The 16,095-nt window shown below is 36.7% G+C and overlaps 1 protein-coding gene across 1 annotated transcript in view; it reads left to right on the top strand.

Annotated features, from left to right (window-relative positions):
- The window catches only part of STT3B (STT3 oligosaccharyltransferase complex catalytic subunit B), a 50,236-nt gene that overhangs the window by 23,247 nt on the left and 10,894 nt on the right, over nt 1-16,095 (top strand). Inside the window, exons 4-9 of the mRNA XM_034066616.1 lie at nt 1,725-1,790; nt 4,842-4,941; nt 9,469-9,567; nt 10,676-10,822; nt 13,318-13,366; nt 14,911-15,065. Of these exons, the coding sequence (XP_033922507.1) occupies nt 1,725-1,790; nt 4,842-4,941; nt 9,469-9,567; nt 10,676-10,822; nt 13,318-13,366; nt 14,911-15,065 (616 nt within the window). The remainder of the gene's footprint in view (nt 1-1,724; nt 1,791-4,841; nt 4,942-9,468; nt 9,568-10,675; nt 10,823-13,317; nt 13,367-14,910; nt 15,066-16,095) is intronic.

Genomic DNA, 16,095 nt, shown 5'->3' with positions numbered 1-16,095 from the left:
ATCCCTCTTCCCCTTAGCTCTTGATCAGGCAAGTACTGAGAAGTCACATGATCTGAACCACTCCATAATCATGCTATGTAAAAGTACTGTTTAGCTGAAGTATTTGTGTCCTATAGTAGTAGTAATCATAACAATGATGATAAGTATAAATTTAAAGCAGAACAGTTGCTTATGTTTTTCAGTTTGGAGGTATTAGCATTGCATGAGCATCAAACTTCACCTCCTTATTTAGCTGGTGAAAAGTTGTAGACTCTGAATTTAAGCACCTTGAATTGTCTTCTGAAGAAGCTTTTGACTATATAGAGAGTCTGGGCTTTGACTTAAGTGTCCAAGTTAAATATACCAAGCTGTCCAAAGCAAGATACTAATATTGCTTGCATGCTTAGAAAAGAAATAATTAAAATTGTCTGATGTCTTTTAATTAGCCTGCTTGCTAGTGCAACTTGTCGGTCACTCATTAGTCTGTATGTAGAATTGCATCTGTAATGCAGTTTTGTATGAAGCAGTTCAGGCAAGCTGTAGCTTTTCTGGGCTCTTGCATCTATTTTGGAAATTTCACAAATAATATAACTATATTGTTAACTCAGCATAGACTCTGTATGATACTTGTGCATTCCTTGAATGCATATACTTTTCTTTGAGTGTCTCCATATATGTATATGGTCAGTTACAGCTTTTTCCATGATTTTCTCAAGAGTTCCACTTTTCATAAGTGGATGCATACTCAGCAGTTTTATTTTAGCTTTAGAATATTCAAGCTTGGGATATTGTTGGTAGGAATATAATGGAAGGGAATTCAAGTTTTTAATGATTGATGTTACTTAATGCAGGATTTTAAAATCTGGACTTAGAATAAACTGCAGAATCAATCTTTGTTGTTGCTTTATAACAATTGAGACATCACAGAGGTTATCTGTTCTTATGGAACTCATTTAACTAAACTGCATAGTGCAGTAATGTTTGTATGATCTCTTGTAGTATTATGTGTGATACAGTGAGGGTAGTAAAATACTGGAACAGGTTGTCCAGAGAAGGTGGTGGACGTGCCATTCCTGGAGACATTCAGGGCCAGGCTGGATGTAGTTCTGGGCAACCTGATCTAGTTGAAGATGTCCTTGCTCATTGCAGGGGGGATAGACTAACTGACCTTTGAAGGTCCCAAACTATTCTATGATTACTTCCTAGCTTTATTTAATGTTGAGTTATAATTCCTATTTTCCTGCATCACAGTCACCACAATCAGTTTTGGACAAAATCATATTCCTGGGCCAATTCATGGGTCCTGCTAAAGCTTTAGTAGCGTCTGAATGGCTCTCATTAACCTCAAGTGAGTTTTTCAAAATTCCAGAATAGCACTTCTATCTATAATTACAGAGGTGGATCTGATGCAGTTAAAGTAAGGCATACACAGTCTACACTGATAAAGTGGTGTGATGTTTCACAGAAGGTAGCACAAAGGTGTTGCAACTACTTTTCTACCTCAGATTATGGGGTAGAGAGTTGTTGCATTGCATCCTGCCTCTGCTTTAACTAGATAAACAGGTATAAGCTGTTCTGGTTGTGAATGAATTGCTCTTGTGGTTTGGTTTTATGGACATCAGTTCAGAAGCATACAAATACGACTTCATATGTGCTAAAGTTCTCTTGATTTTTTTTTTAATGTTTTTTTAAAAATATTGACCAGTATTTGATTATCATTCATAAATACTTGGTTATTTTTAAAGGTGAAATCTGTGAAAACCGGGTCGGTTTTTTGGACAATCTGCTGCTGTCTATCCTACTTCTACATGGTAAGTCTTTTTTATATGTATGTAACAGCTAAACTGTTTGAGTAGGGCTTACATAATCCGTCTGTTAATGAAGAACAGGAGGAGATTTTAGTTTTTGTTGGAGCCATAATAGAAAATTGTTGGCTCATATATATAAATATATGAGTAGCCTCAGTGATTAGATGATAGAATTTTATTGCTTACCTACATCATTCCTGGCGGTAGCTTTCCATATATTGTATTTCCCTTTGGGAAAGAGTTTTGTTAGATGCCATTCCAGACATTCTGCTTAGGTAAATTTTCAGGACAAAGCATAATTGTGGTTTGTTAGATAGTATTCACTTGTCTTTTTTCTGATGGAATTAGTTATGGTTTCAGTTCAATTTGAAAATCTAATCACAGTTTGAGATAGTCAGAGTCAGTCCTTGCATGGGGGGTTTTGGGAACAGCTCCTTGAAGAGGAATGGATATCACATGGATTGGCAGAAATTTTTCTTGATAACTACATCTGCTTAAAATATATATATAAGTCATTGTGGTAATTTGACTCACAGCACTGCATTGCATTCCATAAGGAGAAAGCTTTTTTCCCTTGCATTTTTATTTTTAGCATTTCTTTGACTTCAGCAGCTTCTGCTTCAGATAGCTTTTTATGATGAGGAGGTAAAATAAAACAAAGCTTTACACTGGAGCAGTCCTTGTAGGAGTAATAGCATGTTTCTACTTTTTTTGCCAATCTATGAAGATACCTCAGGTTTGTTTTGTTTTTTTTTTTAAGTTCCAAAGTATATTTTCAGTTTAGTATAATCTTCAGTGCTTAGATTTGGTTTAATATTTTGATGATTAGAGGTGCATGTCTCTGGTCCATAAGAACTGCATGCTGTCTGCCTCATTCAAGTTCGCTGATGACACTAAACTGGCTGACACACCAGAAGGCTGTGTTGCCATTCAGCGAGACCTGGACAGGCTGGAGAGTTGGGTGGGGAGAAACTTGATGAAATTCAACAAGAGCAAGTGTAGAGTCTTGCATCTGGGGAAGAACAACCCCATGTACCAGTGCAGGTTGGGGGTTGACCTGCTGGAAAGGAGTGAAGGGGAAAGGGACCTGGGGGTCCTGGTGGACAGGAGGATGACCAGGAGCCAGCAATGTGCCCTTGTGGCCAAGAAGGCCAATGGCATCCTAGGGTGCATTAGAAAGGGCGTGATTAGTAGAGCAAGAGAGGTTCTCCTCCCCCTCTACTCTGCCTTGGTGAGGCCGCATCTGGAATATTGCATCCAGTTCTGGGCCCCTCAGTTCAAGAAGGACAGGGAACTGGTTGAAAGAGTCCAGCGCAGAGCCACAAAGATGATTAAGGGAGTGGAACATCTCCCTTATGAGGAGAGGCTGAGGGAGCTGGGTCTCTTTAGCTTGGAGGAGACTGAGGGGTGACCTCATCAGTGATATCCAGTGACAGGACAAGGGGCAATGGGTGTAAACTGGAGCACAGGAGGTTCCACATTAAAATCAGGAAGAGCTTCTTTACTGTGAGAGTGACAGAGCACTGGAACAGGTTGCCCAGGGGGGCTGTGGAGTCTCCTACGTTGGAGGTATTCAAGGCCCGCCTGGACAAGTTCCTGTGTGATGTACTCTAGGTTACCCTGCTCTTGCAGGGGGGTTGGACTAGATGATCTTTCGAGGTCCCTTCCAACCCTTGGGATTCTGTGATTCTCTAAATAGGACAGTGTCCTCATTGGACTTCTGTTCTTACTCCAGTCTGTCTTACCTGCCTTCATATAGTATTTTCGCCCATTAAATAAGCTTGGCTGTGTAAGCCATGATACTTCATGCTAGTAACACAGCGATATATGTAATGATAATCTGAAACAAGTTTCTGGAAAACATAAACAAATTCTGTTCTATTTGTTTCACATTGTCTGATCAGGTTACCGCAAATTTTGAAACACTGGGTTTTCTAGTATTAGAATAAAAGAAAACAAAAAATAAACAGTTGTAATTGGCCTCATCCTTACTTTAGAAACTGTTCCGTGGAGCATAGTAATTGGATTTCTTTTTGGATTCTGGGGCTTTAAAAATATCTATGTGAATCTGAGCCCTGAAGTACAATTGAAGTGAAAACCACATTAGCTACTGCATTCTAAGAATGAAGACCTATGGTAAGCATTGTGCATATGGGAGAAGTCTATGGACTGTAGCTTGACAAGAGGATGTGTTAAAATAGTGATTGTCTAGTCAACATTAGCCCTTTTAAATACATTAGAAATTTAGATAACATATGGTAATAGTAGCTCATTAAATCTTTATCTAAACCAGCAATCAGTGGTACGTTGTTAACATTGTAGTATTTCAGTTCTAAGTACATCATACTAGGGCTTCTCAAGTGCTGCTGTTGCTACAGCTTCATAATATCCATCAAACTGTTGTACCCCATTCCACAGTACTCAGCCCTGCTTCCTTGTGCATCTTCCCTTTTATTTCCTTATGCTTCAATATGCATTGACTCCCTTGCTCAGTAGTTCTGCTCCCAGAGGTATACCTTGCCCCTTTCTCCTCTCTGCCTGGAAATACTGTTCCCTATTGCCAGCAAAAAGTGCAGAGCATGGTGCTAACTTTGTATGTCAAAGGAAAATCTTGGATCCTCCATGGGAGTCATACCACTGTCTTGTGTTGCAGACTTCACCATGGGGAAAATGCCCAGCATCACATTGGTTGCCAGCATGACCAGATTAGCTTGGGGGGAGGATGAGGAGGAGGAGATACAGGAAGGATAGTCTTGAAAATCCGCCAGCCCATTTCAAAAGTCTTTGCTATGTGGGGTGTTTGTTTGTAGATGGGGCCGGGGGGGAAGGGGGAGTTTGGTTTGTTTGTTGGGTGGTTGTTTTGGGGTTTGTTTTTTTTTTCTTTCTTAATGCATACTAAGAATGATCCTGGTGTTATTAGTGGTAGTTCTGACTGGTTGTCTAGATGGAGTTTGTGTTTCCTTGCTAGACCATTAAGGTGTATAAATCCAACATTGGCTACCCTAAGAATATGCGGATATTTTCAGATCTGATTTCCCATTCCATTTCTTGTAGGTCTCTGCATGGGGTGGTTATGTTTTCATCATCAACCTTATTCCACTGCATGTATTTGTTCTGTTGCTGATGCAGAGATACAGCAGGAGGGTCTACATCGGTAAGTTTTGTTCATTGAATCGTCCTTCTCAAATACTTATGAGATATGAAATTAATTATACTGATGTGTTTTGTGTCAAGTGGGAATTAAGTAATTGCACATCAGGTTGCATTTTAGTAATTTCATTACTGGTTATAGTCAGTTATTCTCTACAATATGGAAACAAGGAGTTAAGAAATATACTTCCAGAATTTCATATATGTAGCTGCTAATAGATTTTTCTGCTTTTTAGTGCACTGAAAACAAAGCTGATCGGATAATTTGGTATTTGTAGAATCCTTCTAACGTATCTCATATTTATTATGTATGTGTCCATAACAATGTTTCATATTTTTGCCTTTTCCTAGTATGTTGAACAGTCATTACTTTCAACAAGTTCTGCAGCAGAAATGATGCAAACATATATTGTGACGTATAAGAGAAAAGACATAGGGAATTTTAAGCAGCCATGTATGTTTTATGTAACCTGGACTAGAAAGTACTGTTAAGAGTATCCACTCCATGTGAATCCTCAAGGTTTTATCGGGTTAGTGGGTCAACTTAGGGTTTCTTAGGAGACTGACTTTTTAATTGATATGCCTGACATTTAAAAGTCTCTGTTTTTACAAAGTCTTTGGCAGTTAAATCAGTTGTGCATAGTGTAGTTGTGTGAATGAAATAAGTAATAAGCAATTCAGGTGTTCAAAGGTTTATAAGTTAGCTAGAACATTTTTGATTACCTAATGTGAAATCTTTCCAATAGATACTTTGTGAACATAGTATGAATTCAAGTGTAGTATCACAGAGTATTTCTTATTTGTAAATGTTTTTATTGCCCATTTTAATGCTGCTTTATCTTTTGTGTTTTTAATTATGTTAATGCTTTTTTAATGCTTGCTAGAGAAATTAGTATGTTTACATATATGTATATTGAACCAATATACTGTAATAATTACTCAATTTACTCAACTTTAGTTTTGTATTTTTGTTACCCAAACTATAAATATTTGTTTCATGTTTCTTTGTTAAGCTATTTATGGAATTCAGAAATTGAAATTCTTAAAAAAAAAGGGGGGGGGGTTGGGGGAGTGCCAGAAGCTCTAATCCATCTTTAATTTTTTATGTTAGTATTACTTCTTCATTGACCACTTTGTCATAGCTTAAGGTGAAAATGATTTATCTTGCTTTTAAAATCATTAAATGTTTTCATTGTCCAGTATCTATAATTTGGGCAAGAGAAAATTAAATCTACTAATTATAAATTCCTGAAGCAAAGTGGTAAACAAACAATAAAGAATAAGTACTCTTGCTTTTTCAGCTTTTAATGAGCTAGTCTTTGAACTCATCTGGAGGAAATAGTACTGCAGGTTCATAAGAATTAAAGGTTTTGGCAGAGGTTTGTTTTGCAGATAGCTACAGTGTTTTGAGATGTTACTGCCATTCAGCTGTGAGGTAGATGTACTTAAGCAGTTGTCCGAATGAAAATGTGGTTGTTGCTCTGCTGTTTCATTGCAGCTGCTGGCATAACTTAAGTTTTCATGAGAAGCCTTACATAGAGACATCTCACATTTGTATGTAGTTTCTAGGTTTGTTTAACAGGATATTTTTGTAAAACGGGCAAGAATGTTCAGTCACTTCTGAGATGAAATTCAAGTGTGCTTGACTTCCAAACTATTTAAACAGAGGGAATAGTTTACAAAAGCTCATAGAAATAGGGAGAATAAAGGATATTTTTGGAGTTCCTATGATAATGCAATTTCAAGTGTTCCTGCAGCAGTCTCATAATTCTTAAACTACCAATATGCAGCTTAAACTTTTGTAAACTACTGTCAGCTGACAGCAGCTAGTAAAATCTGCATCTGTGTTACTATCACCAAGAATTTGGGAGGTTTTAATGTCTATCAGTGCTCAATTTTATTTTAAGCTAGCATGAGCCTAGCTTTTGTAACAGATTAATGTTTAACGTAGTAACATATAAAATGTAGAGAACAATATTTTGCAGCACCAAGTTTAAAAAAAATAGTGATGGTTTCCTGGACTATTTTTCACATGGGTGTTCATACACCAAAAAGAAGATTGATGTGACATGGTCTGATATGCTTGGCAGTGTAATTCATAATCATTTAATGTGTAAAAAAATCCTGGAATGTGAAGTTTTTCCCAATTTTAAAATATTTTATGACTTGCAGGCAGGTTAATTTATCAGCCAGGTAGCTTCAGACCCACTTGGCATCAAAGGTGATCATGCCACCTACATTTGAAAGCTTAAGCTGTGGTTTTTGTTTGTCTGTCTTGACAGACAGTCAGTATCTTTCATTCAGATATTACTAGCATAATAATTCAGAACAAGTCTTTATAATTCCAGTGTATTAGCAGCACTTGTACAGGAAAATAACCTCTTTATTCAGATACAGGAACCATCAACACTGTTTTCTGTTATTGTATTTAGAGTTTCTCATGCAGTTTATCATGTGTTTAAAAAATAAATAGTTTTGCATTTATAAAGGTACCGATACAGATTTCAGTCATGTTTGAACACTTGGGAGATTTGGTAATTCCACTTCAGCTTGATTTTATTTTCCTCTACATTTTTTTAAAGTTCTGTGTACTTTATGAATATTTAATAACAAAACACTTAAGGATCTTTCAGAATTAAAAACTTAATTTCAGTAATTCCTAGTTCTGTGTCTTGGATTTAATAGTTTAAATAATGAGCAGGGATATATCAGCTACTTCAGTTCTAAAACTTAAGATGGTTAGTGTTTATTTCTGATGATTGCAATCCATTAATTGAAAGTATGCAGTAAAGTATTTGATCCTACTCTCTGGAGAACTTTTTCAGTTAGTTCTTTCTGGTTTTGCGCAGTGTACAGCAACTAAAATTGTCTGTGAAAGGAGTTTATCCACAGAAGGTCAGAATGTTTTTGTTCCTGGCCTAGTGCAAGTTATATCCATGGGAGCAGCTTGCAGAAATCAAAACTAATTTCTTGGTTTTGCAGAGACTGGACAACCAGTAGAATGTGAAGAAACATGGAAAGTTTATGATGGTGTATCACCTTGATGTATCAAAGTTCCTAGAAAAAAAAATTGTTGTGGTGTAAATTGCCATTTTTTTCGATACCAGTCAGACAGATGTGATAGCTGTTTGAAGGAAGTGGGACTAAGGGAAGAGGGGACACAAGTAAAGTGATAATAGAAAATATAACAGTTGCAGGACCGGGCTTAAAAATGGTGATTTACTAGCAAATGTGCAATGTAGTGATTTATGCCAATCATTGAACTTCCACAGGATGGCAGTGTTGTAACATTTTCATCGTAGAGTAAATGATTTATGTTGTAATTAATTCTTAAAAAAATGAGCTTCCTACAGTAAAAATGTATTTCAGTGACATAAGAGAGCATATATCAGTAGCTAGGCCAAGTAATGCAATATAGATGCTTGAAAGAATACACCAGAGAAGACAAGAAGTGGTTGGAAGTATCATCACAGTCGCTTCTATGACTTTTGAAAATCGTACAGTACCCTGTGAGCATAACCCCCAGAAACACATCACACAGGTGGTATGGAAACCATACCACTGGTAAATGGTGCACTCCCCAAACCTGTTCTCATGGAGGTTAGCAAAGGATTGTATGAGAACAAGAATCTCTTAATAGGATCAAGGCTATAACAAAGACTATGGTTTAAAATTTGTAAGAGTGTTTAAAAATCTGGGAGGTGGACTTTTAAAATTTGCCACTGAAAGAACAAAACTTCATTTGGACTTTTAAGGCGGCTGGTTACTTTAAATGTAATCAGACTCATGGCTGATCAGAGCTGATATTTCTCTCTTCTCTCCTCTGCTTCCTTCTGGAATACTGAGGACCAAATCCCTGTCAAAATAAAGTATATGAATCTTAGTGCATGCATAATAATAATTCATTACATTAATATTAATAATGTTCTTGTTCTCTGCTTTTTGGAGGGTTATGCCTCCCTGTGGTTGATACAAATCCATTAATAAGTATGCTTAATATTAATTTTTAATACTACTGCTTTTCAGTTTCTTGGCATGCATTTGCTTTCATATTAAAAAAAGAACAATTGTACCTCCTTGCATTTTTAAATAGGTATGGACCCTTAAAGAGGTTTTGCTTCTTTGAGTTCTCCTCATATAAAAGGTTTCTTTAGTTACTTATTATCTGAGAGCTCTTTCCCATCCATGATCTTCGAAAACAAGATGGGAAGAGAAAACTACTAAGCTTGAACATCTTAGGTAGATGGTTTGTTTCCCTTGGAGGAGACAAAACAGTGGAATTAGGAGCAATACTTTGCTGCTTCCTCTAAAACTGTGTGCAGTAGACGGGTTTCTTTTAGTCAAAGGAGAAAAAGAAGGAATTAGCATGGCTGACATATTTAGAATTATACCATTCTGTTTCAGCGTCACTGAAGTTGGTGGGAGGATGGACTCTGCTATGAAACCAATGCATTTTAAAACATATGGATTCATTTTCTTCCCACCTTTCTTTTCCTCCCCTCCCCACACTGTTTTTTTTTTTTTTTCCTAGCATATAGCACTTTCTACATTGTGGGGTTAATATTATCGATGCAGATACCTTTTGTGGGATTCCAGCCAATTAGAACAAGTGAACACATGGCAGCTGCAGGTAAGAAAATTCAGTACCTGCTTCCAAACAGCCTGCTTAGAACAAGCAAACCTCAAGCCCATTCAGTTTTGTTTCTTTGTGTTAGAAAGAACACATACTAGTAAACCAAACTGTTAAAAAGAGGTACAATTTAGTGTCTGTAAGGAAGTTTTCTTTCCAGTTGTCACATTATCCTTCTTTGTGTGAGTTAATGGAAGTAAAATGCCTCTATAATGCAGGATCAGTTACAAATTCTGACAAGCACTTACTTTACACATTGGTAATCTCTGCTGTTTTGCAATATAATGTTGCCTTCAAGCACTGGAAAGCATTCCTCATTGGTAAACACAGCTTTTACTGAGCAATTTGGGTTTAGAGTTGATAGATTTTGTATTTTTTCAAAGTAGGTTAAATACAAATGACTTCAATTACTAATCAGGAGACTGATTTTTAAATAACTATTTTCAAACTTGATTTTTTTTTATTTCTTTAAGGCGATTTTTCATTAGTTGTTAATAGACATCCTGATTTCTTGACAGCAGTAATCTCTGCTGAAACTGATAGTTCTATGTTTAACTGTGTACGTAGTTGAGTTCATTAGATTCTTCAGGTTTTTTATGTGTAGCCACTTACCAAAATGTATTTGGGACAGCAATTGGAATATCATTAAAATTTAGCAGAAAATATTTGTAAAAATTGAGATTTCACCCCGCCCCCCCCCCCAGCAATCTGAATATAATAGAAAAAGTAAAGCTTATCAAACTATTTTTTGCATCTGAATGATTTTACATTTATTTAATGAATAGAGTTGGTGTTTTTCTCTAGGATTTCAGAACTAGTGAATTTCAACATTGTATACCTCAAATTTGTTGTTAAATTGAAGAAATACTGTACACTTGAGTTCTGTTTTCTTTGTTCTGCCACCTACCCCTATTTAATATGGAAACAAAGAGGTGGTGGGTATTGGAGCTCTTGATATAACAAGCAAAGTATGTTTTGGAGAGTATTTTCTCTCATTACAAATTGCTGTCATTGCCAGAAAGTTTATTTTCAGAAAGTTATTTTATACTAGTTTTTATATTTGAGGGTGTACCTTAAGTTTTAAACAAAATCTTTCCTCTCTCTTTAGGTGTTTTTGCACTGCTGCAGGCCTACGCATTTTTGCAGTATCTGAGAGACAGATTAACAAAGCAAGAATTTCAGACATTGTTCTTCCTGGGTGTCTCATTAGCTGCTGGTATTGTATTCCTGAGTGTCATCTATTTGACATACACAGGTAAAAATCCCACCCACCCAACCCACTGAAAAACACTGTAACATCATTCCAATATTTTGGGTTTACCAACAATCCGCATAATGATGTAAGAAGTCAGAGTAGGGGAAGAGCTAACTATAGCCAAAGTATATTTTGAAGATACTTATAGTTAATCTATTCTGAATAGCATTGATGGTCAGAGTCAATTTGCTTAGTGAGTACTTGAGTCTGGTATCTGTAGGACTACAATTAATCTGTAAAACCTACTTAATTTCTGTGGTTCAGCCTTCAGTCTTTAAGCCAGTTCTACCCAATCTCACAAGAACAAACTTGTCTTTGCTCGGTTGCCATTCCCAAGTGCCTCATTGCCATCTTCTGATGCTGTGATATGCTTCCTTGGTGATTAAACACCATACTTCCTTCCCCTGATTGGGAAAAATAAAAAAACAATCTTAGCTGTGTGTTACCCTTGCCAAAATTGACTTCTCTTTGATTCAAATTGAATTATCTTAATAGTATACCCAAATACTGTTCAGTTTTCTGAGCTTTATTTTGAAAAAAAGAATTCTTGAGACATACTTGTTTTTATTTTAACTGACCTCTTTCTTGAACTTCTTTTTACCAGTGCTTCTGGTCTAAATTTTTTTGTTAGTTGTTTTAACATTTTGTACCATTTAATAGCAGTTTCATTTTTGTTGGTTGTGATACCATTATTCCAAAAGAGTACTTAGCAGATCCCCTTTGTTTGCATGTCTTACAAAGTCTGATGGTTTCTGATTTGCTTTTCAGTACATATGAGCAAGTCCTACTGTACTTAGTAAAAATTTTCAGACAGACATAGCAAAACAAAATTTGTCTTCTAATCTCAGTGTGCAGCAGTGTGTTGCAGTTTTTCGGAAGTGTTGATTTCAACTTCTGAAATTCACTGATCAGTATCACTGCTTCACCAGATGGAAGAAATCTTGTTACCTCAGCTTCTGGTGTGTGTGTGATTTGGGATCATGAGCATATCACAGCACTCTAATCCCTCTCTATTTTCTTAATAGAGAAGGGTGCCCACATCTGGACCCTGTATCCCAGGTGCAACACCTGGAATAAGGGTTTGAGGTTCTGGATCAAAGTCCTGCCTGCCATGAAGCATGTCAGACATTCTTTTCAATTTAGTATATTTCACTGTTTGTTCTCTGAGATGTTTTTACTTTTTACTAGCCACCAGCTGGACTCTCCTGATCCACTGAATATTACTCTGAGGTTGTCAGGACAGCCAGTATTCAACCTATTAAATGGTCTGCCTGTCATGCTTCTTCAACTTATAATTGAGAAATGGGGAAAATGATTCAAAAAACATTTAATACTGTATTTCAGGAGGCTGTGCTCCATGATCTTTTCAGGGACTCAGGTTACTGGCCTGCAGTTTCCTCCATGTTCCTCCTTGCCTATCCTAGAGGTGTAGCACTGGCCATTTTCCAGGCACCAGGGGCCTCCCTTATTACCCTGGTAAAGGTGGTTGGTAGCTGTTGTATTGGCAAACTCCTTCAGTACTCTCAGGTGAATGCTGTTTAATCTCATGGTTTGGATACCTCCAGAAAAGACCATAACTGGTAGCTCCCCATCAGCTGACAGCTCCTTCTTGTGTGTGCTATGGTTTGGGAACAAGCTTCACTCCCAGAAGACTGAAGGGAAAAGTAATGTCTTGCTGTGAACATAAACCACAATATTTAAATGTCTAAACTAGATACTAGACTAAAACCTTCAGTCGGATTATACTAATTTTAAATGCTGAATAGGGGGAAACTTGCTGTGTCATGCCCAAAGGCTTGTGTAATCAATAAAAGGTTTAAATTTTTTTATTTCCACTTGTGTGTATGTCTTCAGAGGGAGCTAAAATTTGGAAGTAAAATTTAAGATTAATCCTATCAATAACTTTTAATAATAATTTTTATCTTCCTCCTGATAATGATACTGTTTATTTTCATCTTACGATACTCAAGTATCTAGAAGCTTTGTTTTTTTAAAATAAATATGTAGATCTTATCAGCACGCCTAGTAGTGGTTTTGCATTTTGTGTCACATGTATATCCACTAGTAGAAAAACAATAAGAAACAAATGTTTCATTGAGTATTAGTGTTTGGCTATAGATTGTTCCTAGTTTCCCAGTCAGGCATTTCAGAAAAATTAAGTACTTTCTCAGTGATTATGTTTTCTTATGCTTCTTTACATAGTATAGGTTGCTATCTGTCATATTTCTTGGGAAGTATTTTATTTATTATTGTATCGCATTGATTTTTGAGGTGTGCTTGTCTTCATACATGTAGAATGTAAGAGTGTGTTCTTCTAAAACTAGCTTTGTGGTTGGTAGACTTTATAGCTTGCCTAATGCAGAAGGTCTGGTTCACATATATTACAAGGTCAATGAAATGTCTTTGGGTTTGTGCTATAATTTGAGGGAGTAGTAAAATTATTGCATTTAAGTACCTAGGCAGCAAGAGGGTTTCTTTCCGCTTCTCTTTTTCAGGTTATATTGCTCCCTGGAGTGGCAGATTTTATTCATTGTGGGACACTGGGTGAGTAAGGATAAAGGATATAAGGATTTAGATACCAATAGCATTCTACTGAAAATTAATAATATTTTGCTTTCCTCATCCTCAAACCGATTTAGTTTTTCAGTCAAGGAGAATATAGTGGTCTTTAATCAGTTACCTAAAGGGTATTTGTAGTAACCTGATCTTTGCCACTACTTCAGTAATTTGTCTGTTAGGGTTCTTGCTTCTTTGGAAGTCTTTGAATATGTACTATATGTTTTTCTATATAAAATTGTAGTCCTTCTCAGCATAAAATAACCAGACGTTTTACCAACACTTGAGGACACATTTAAAACCTATTAAGAGTCTTAAACTGAAACTATTTTCATTGCACAACATTGCGCAAAATCACAATGATGTTGCACATATCTTGCATGTTGCCTGTTTGTTATGTTCACACATCTGTTTTGTGTATACAGATGTCTGCTCTGACCAATTCTGCTTTATTTATGTGTGGTTTCATAGGTAAGAAACCCATGTTAGTTAATCTTTTGGTTTAGTTAATCTTTAAAAGTCCAGTGTTAGATTTTTTTAGCCAGCCAGGTGATAAAACTGAAGACATTTTTCTCAGATAAATATATTTAAGGTGAAATTCAATGGGTAGACTTAAAAAAAATTAAAAGCAGGGATACAAACTTCTGCAGTTCTGATTTTTTTTCAAAGAAAAATCCACCTCATGCAGGATTCTGTACCAAGTCTGTAACACATGTAGTAGAATAGATATCAGTAAAGAAGTGTCTATATATATGTATATATAAAAGCATTAAACTTTTGAGGGCTTGTCTACATTAGAAAAACAGATTGTTAGGACTTACAATGCAGTTTTGAATGAGAACTAGGTCTCAGTGAAGACAAGGATATATGTTCGATACCTCACCATTCCATTATGTAGCACCTCAGAACAGGTCTATATGCATGTTTGTCTTCAATACAGAACACAATTTTGTCCTTGTCTGCACTGTTTGATGTGTTGTTTAGCTGATAATGTATTTGCGAGTGTAGACAAGACCTGATTATTTTTTTTTCAGCATCTGAAAGAATGTGGGGGCTTCACACACTGTAGTTGGTCTGGTGTTAAATACTGAACTTCCTGTATTAATAATATGAAGGTATTCTGTGTAGAGGAGAATTTTTGAAATACAGTATTGAAAATCTGGGATCCTTACTGGCATGGATCATTATCTCTTCAAAATGTAACGATGCAGCCTCCCTCCCTCCCTGCCTGCCTGTTATCATTTTGGTGAATTTGGCTTCATATTTAGCTGTAATAGAACACCCATAATTTTCACTGTCTTAAGTAGTATGGAAATAATCCTTTATATTGGTGTTTAAATAACCCTATACACCAAATACTTCCTAAGTTGAGTAAGACCTGGGGAAGTTTTATCAGATTTACGCTGAATAGAGCACTTGCCATTTTAACTTGAAATGCTTCCTTTGCAATGAGTTTCAGAATTCCTAATGTTTACAAGTTTTAATAATTTTATCTTTTCAAAATAATTTGAACTGAATTTTTTTTAAAAAAGGTATGCGAAAATTCACATCCCGATCATTGCCTCTGTGTCTGAGCATCAGCCTACAACATGGGTTTCCTTCTTTTTTGATCTGCATATTCTCGTGTGTACTTTCCCAGCAGGGCTGTGGTTCTGTATCAAAAACATCAATGATGAAAGAGTCTTTGGTAAGAGAAAATGTTTTAAAAATTGTTTTGAAAAAATCTTGCCTTCAGCTTGATTTTATGTTGTATTTGTTTGCGCAAAGCTGCTACCTGGTTTGTTCTAAGTGATGTGCTTAAAGATAATGATTGAAAGTTATCTGCACCCGGTAGTATTTAGAACCATTTATAAAAATGCTGAGATGGGTGAAATGGTGAAGTGTCATCCCAAGAGGTGGGATTAAGGTATTTGTTGGTATGGTTCTGTTCCACAGCTATAGCTGCATGCTCTTCCACATGCTGTTCTTCAAAATGTGCATCTGGCTACAGTGCCACAGTGCAGTTTGGCCAGATGAAGAGCTCAGTGCAAAGGGAAGGTCCCTATCCTGCATGGGCTGCAAGGCAGACAGCCCTTCCATGGGTGTCTGGCACTCATCCCTGTACAGATGATAGTTCCAAATGCCTTTTCTTTCCAGATTTTTTGCTATCTTAAAGAATGGAATCACTTGCTGTGGAACACGTGCTAGACAGGGCACAAGCCTAAGCAGAGGTGTGGGGTCTCCCTGTGTCACTGACAGCAAATTGCTTGTTTCTACAAAGCTGTACTGTGAAAGCAGACTTTCAAGATTATGAATGAGGCTTGTAGGGATGTGATTTGGAGTTGTAGCCCATATGGAGGAGTGAAGAACACATGGGCCTTGGGCTTTTACAGGGCCAGGAGGCTCCAGACTAATATAGCTGCCTTTTGAGATTACCTAAGAGGTATGTGGGCAGTGGGAATGTTTACAGAGTTAAATCCAGTGACTGGAGCATTCTGCACTCTGTGGCTTTACAATGTGTTCTTGTCAAGGCTAGTGCTGGGTGACTCACTGCCAGCCTCCTACTGCTGCATCATCCATTTAAGTCAGCATAAAGAGATCTATGAATGAGAATGGCGAGCCATACTACTTCACTATAAAGTAAAAAATATTTATATAGTGTAATCTGGTAAAGCAGTGTCCTTTGGTTTCCATGGCAAGCCTTTCACAAAAATGTATTGTTAAACTGTAGCAGACAA

Source organism: Melopsittacus undulatus, chromosome 1 (genome assembly GCF_012275295.1).
Source record: "Melopsittacus undulatus isolate bMelUnd1 chromosome 1, bMelUnd1.mat.Z, whole genome shotgun sequence".
In the NCBI taxonomy this organism is placed as follows: Eukaryota; Metazoa; Chordata; class Aves; order Psittaciformes; family Psittaculidae; genus Melopsittacus; species Melopsittacus undulatus.
The sequence above is the reverse complement of the archived record's forward strand: the minus strand, read 5'-3'. Positions and strand labels throughout refer to the sequence as shown.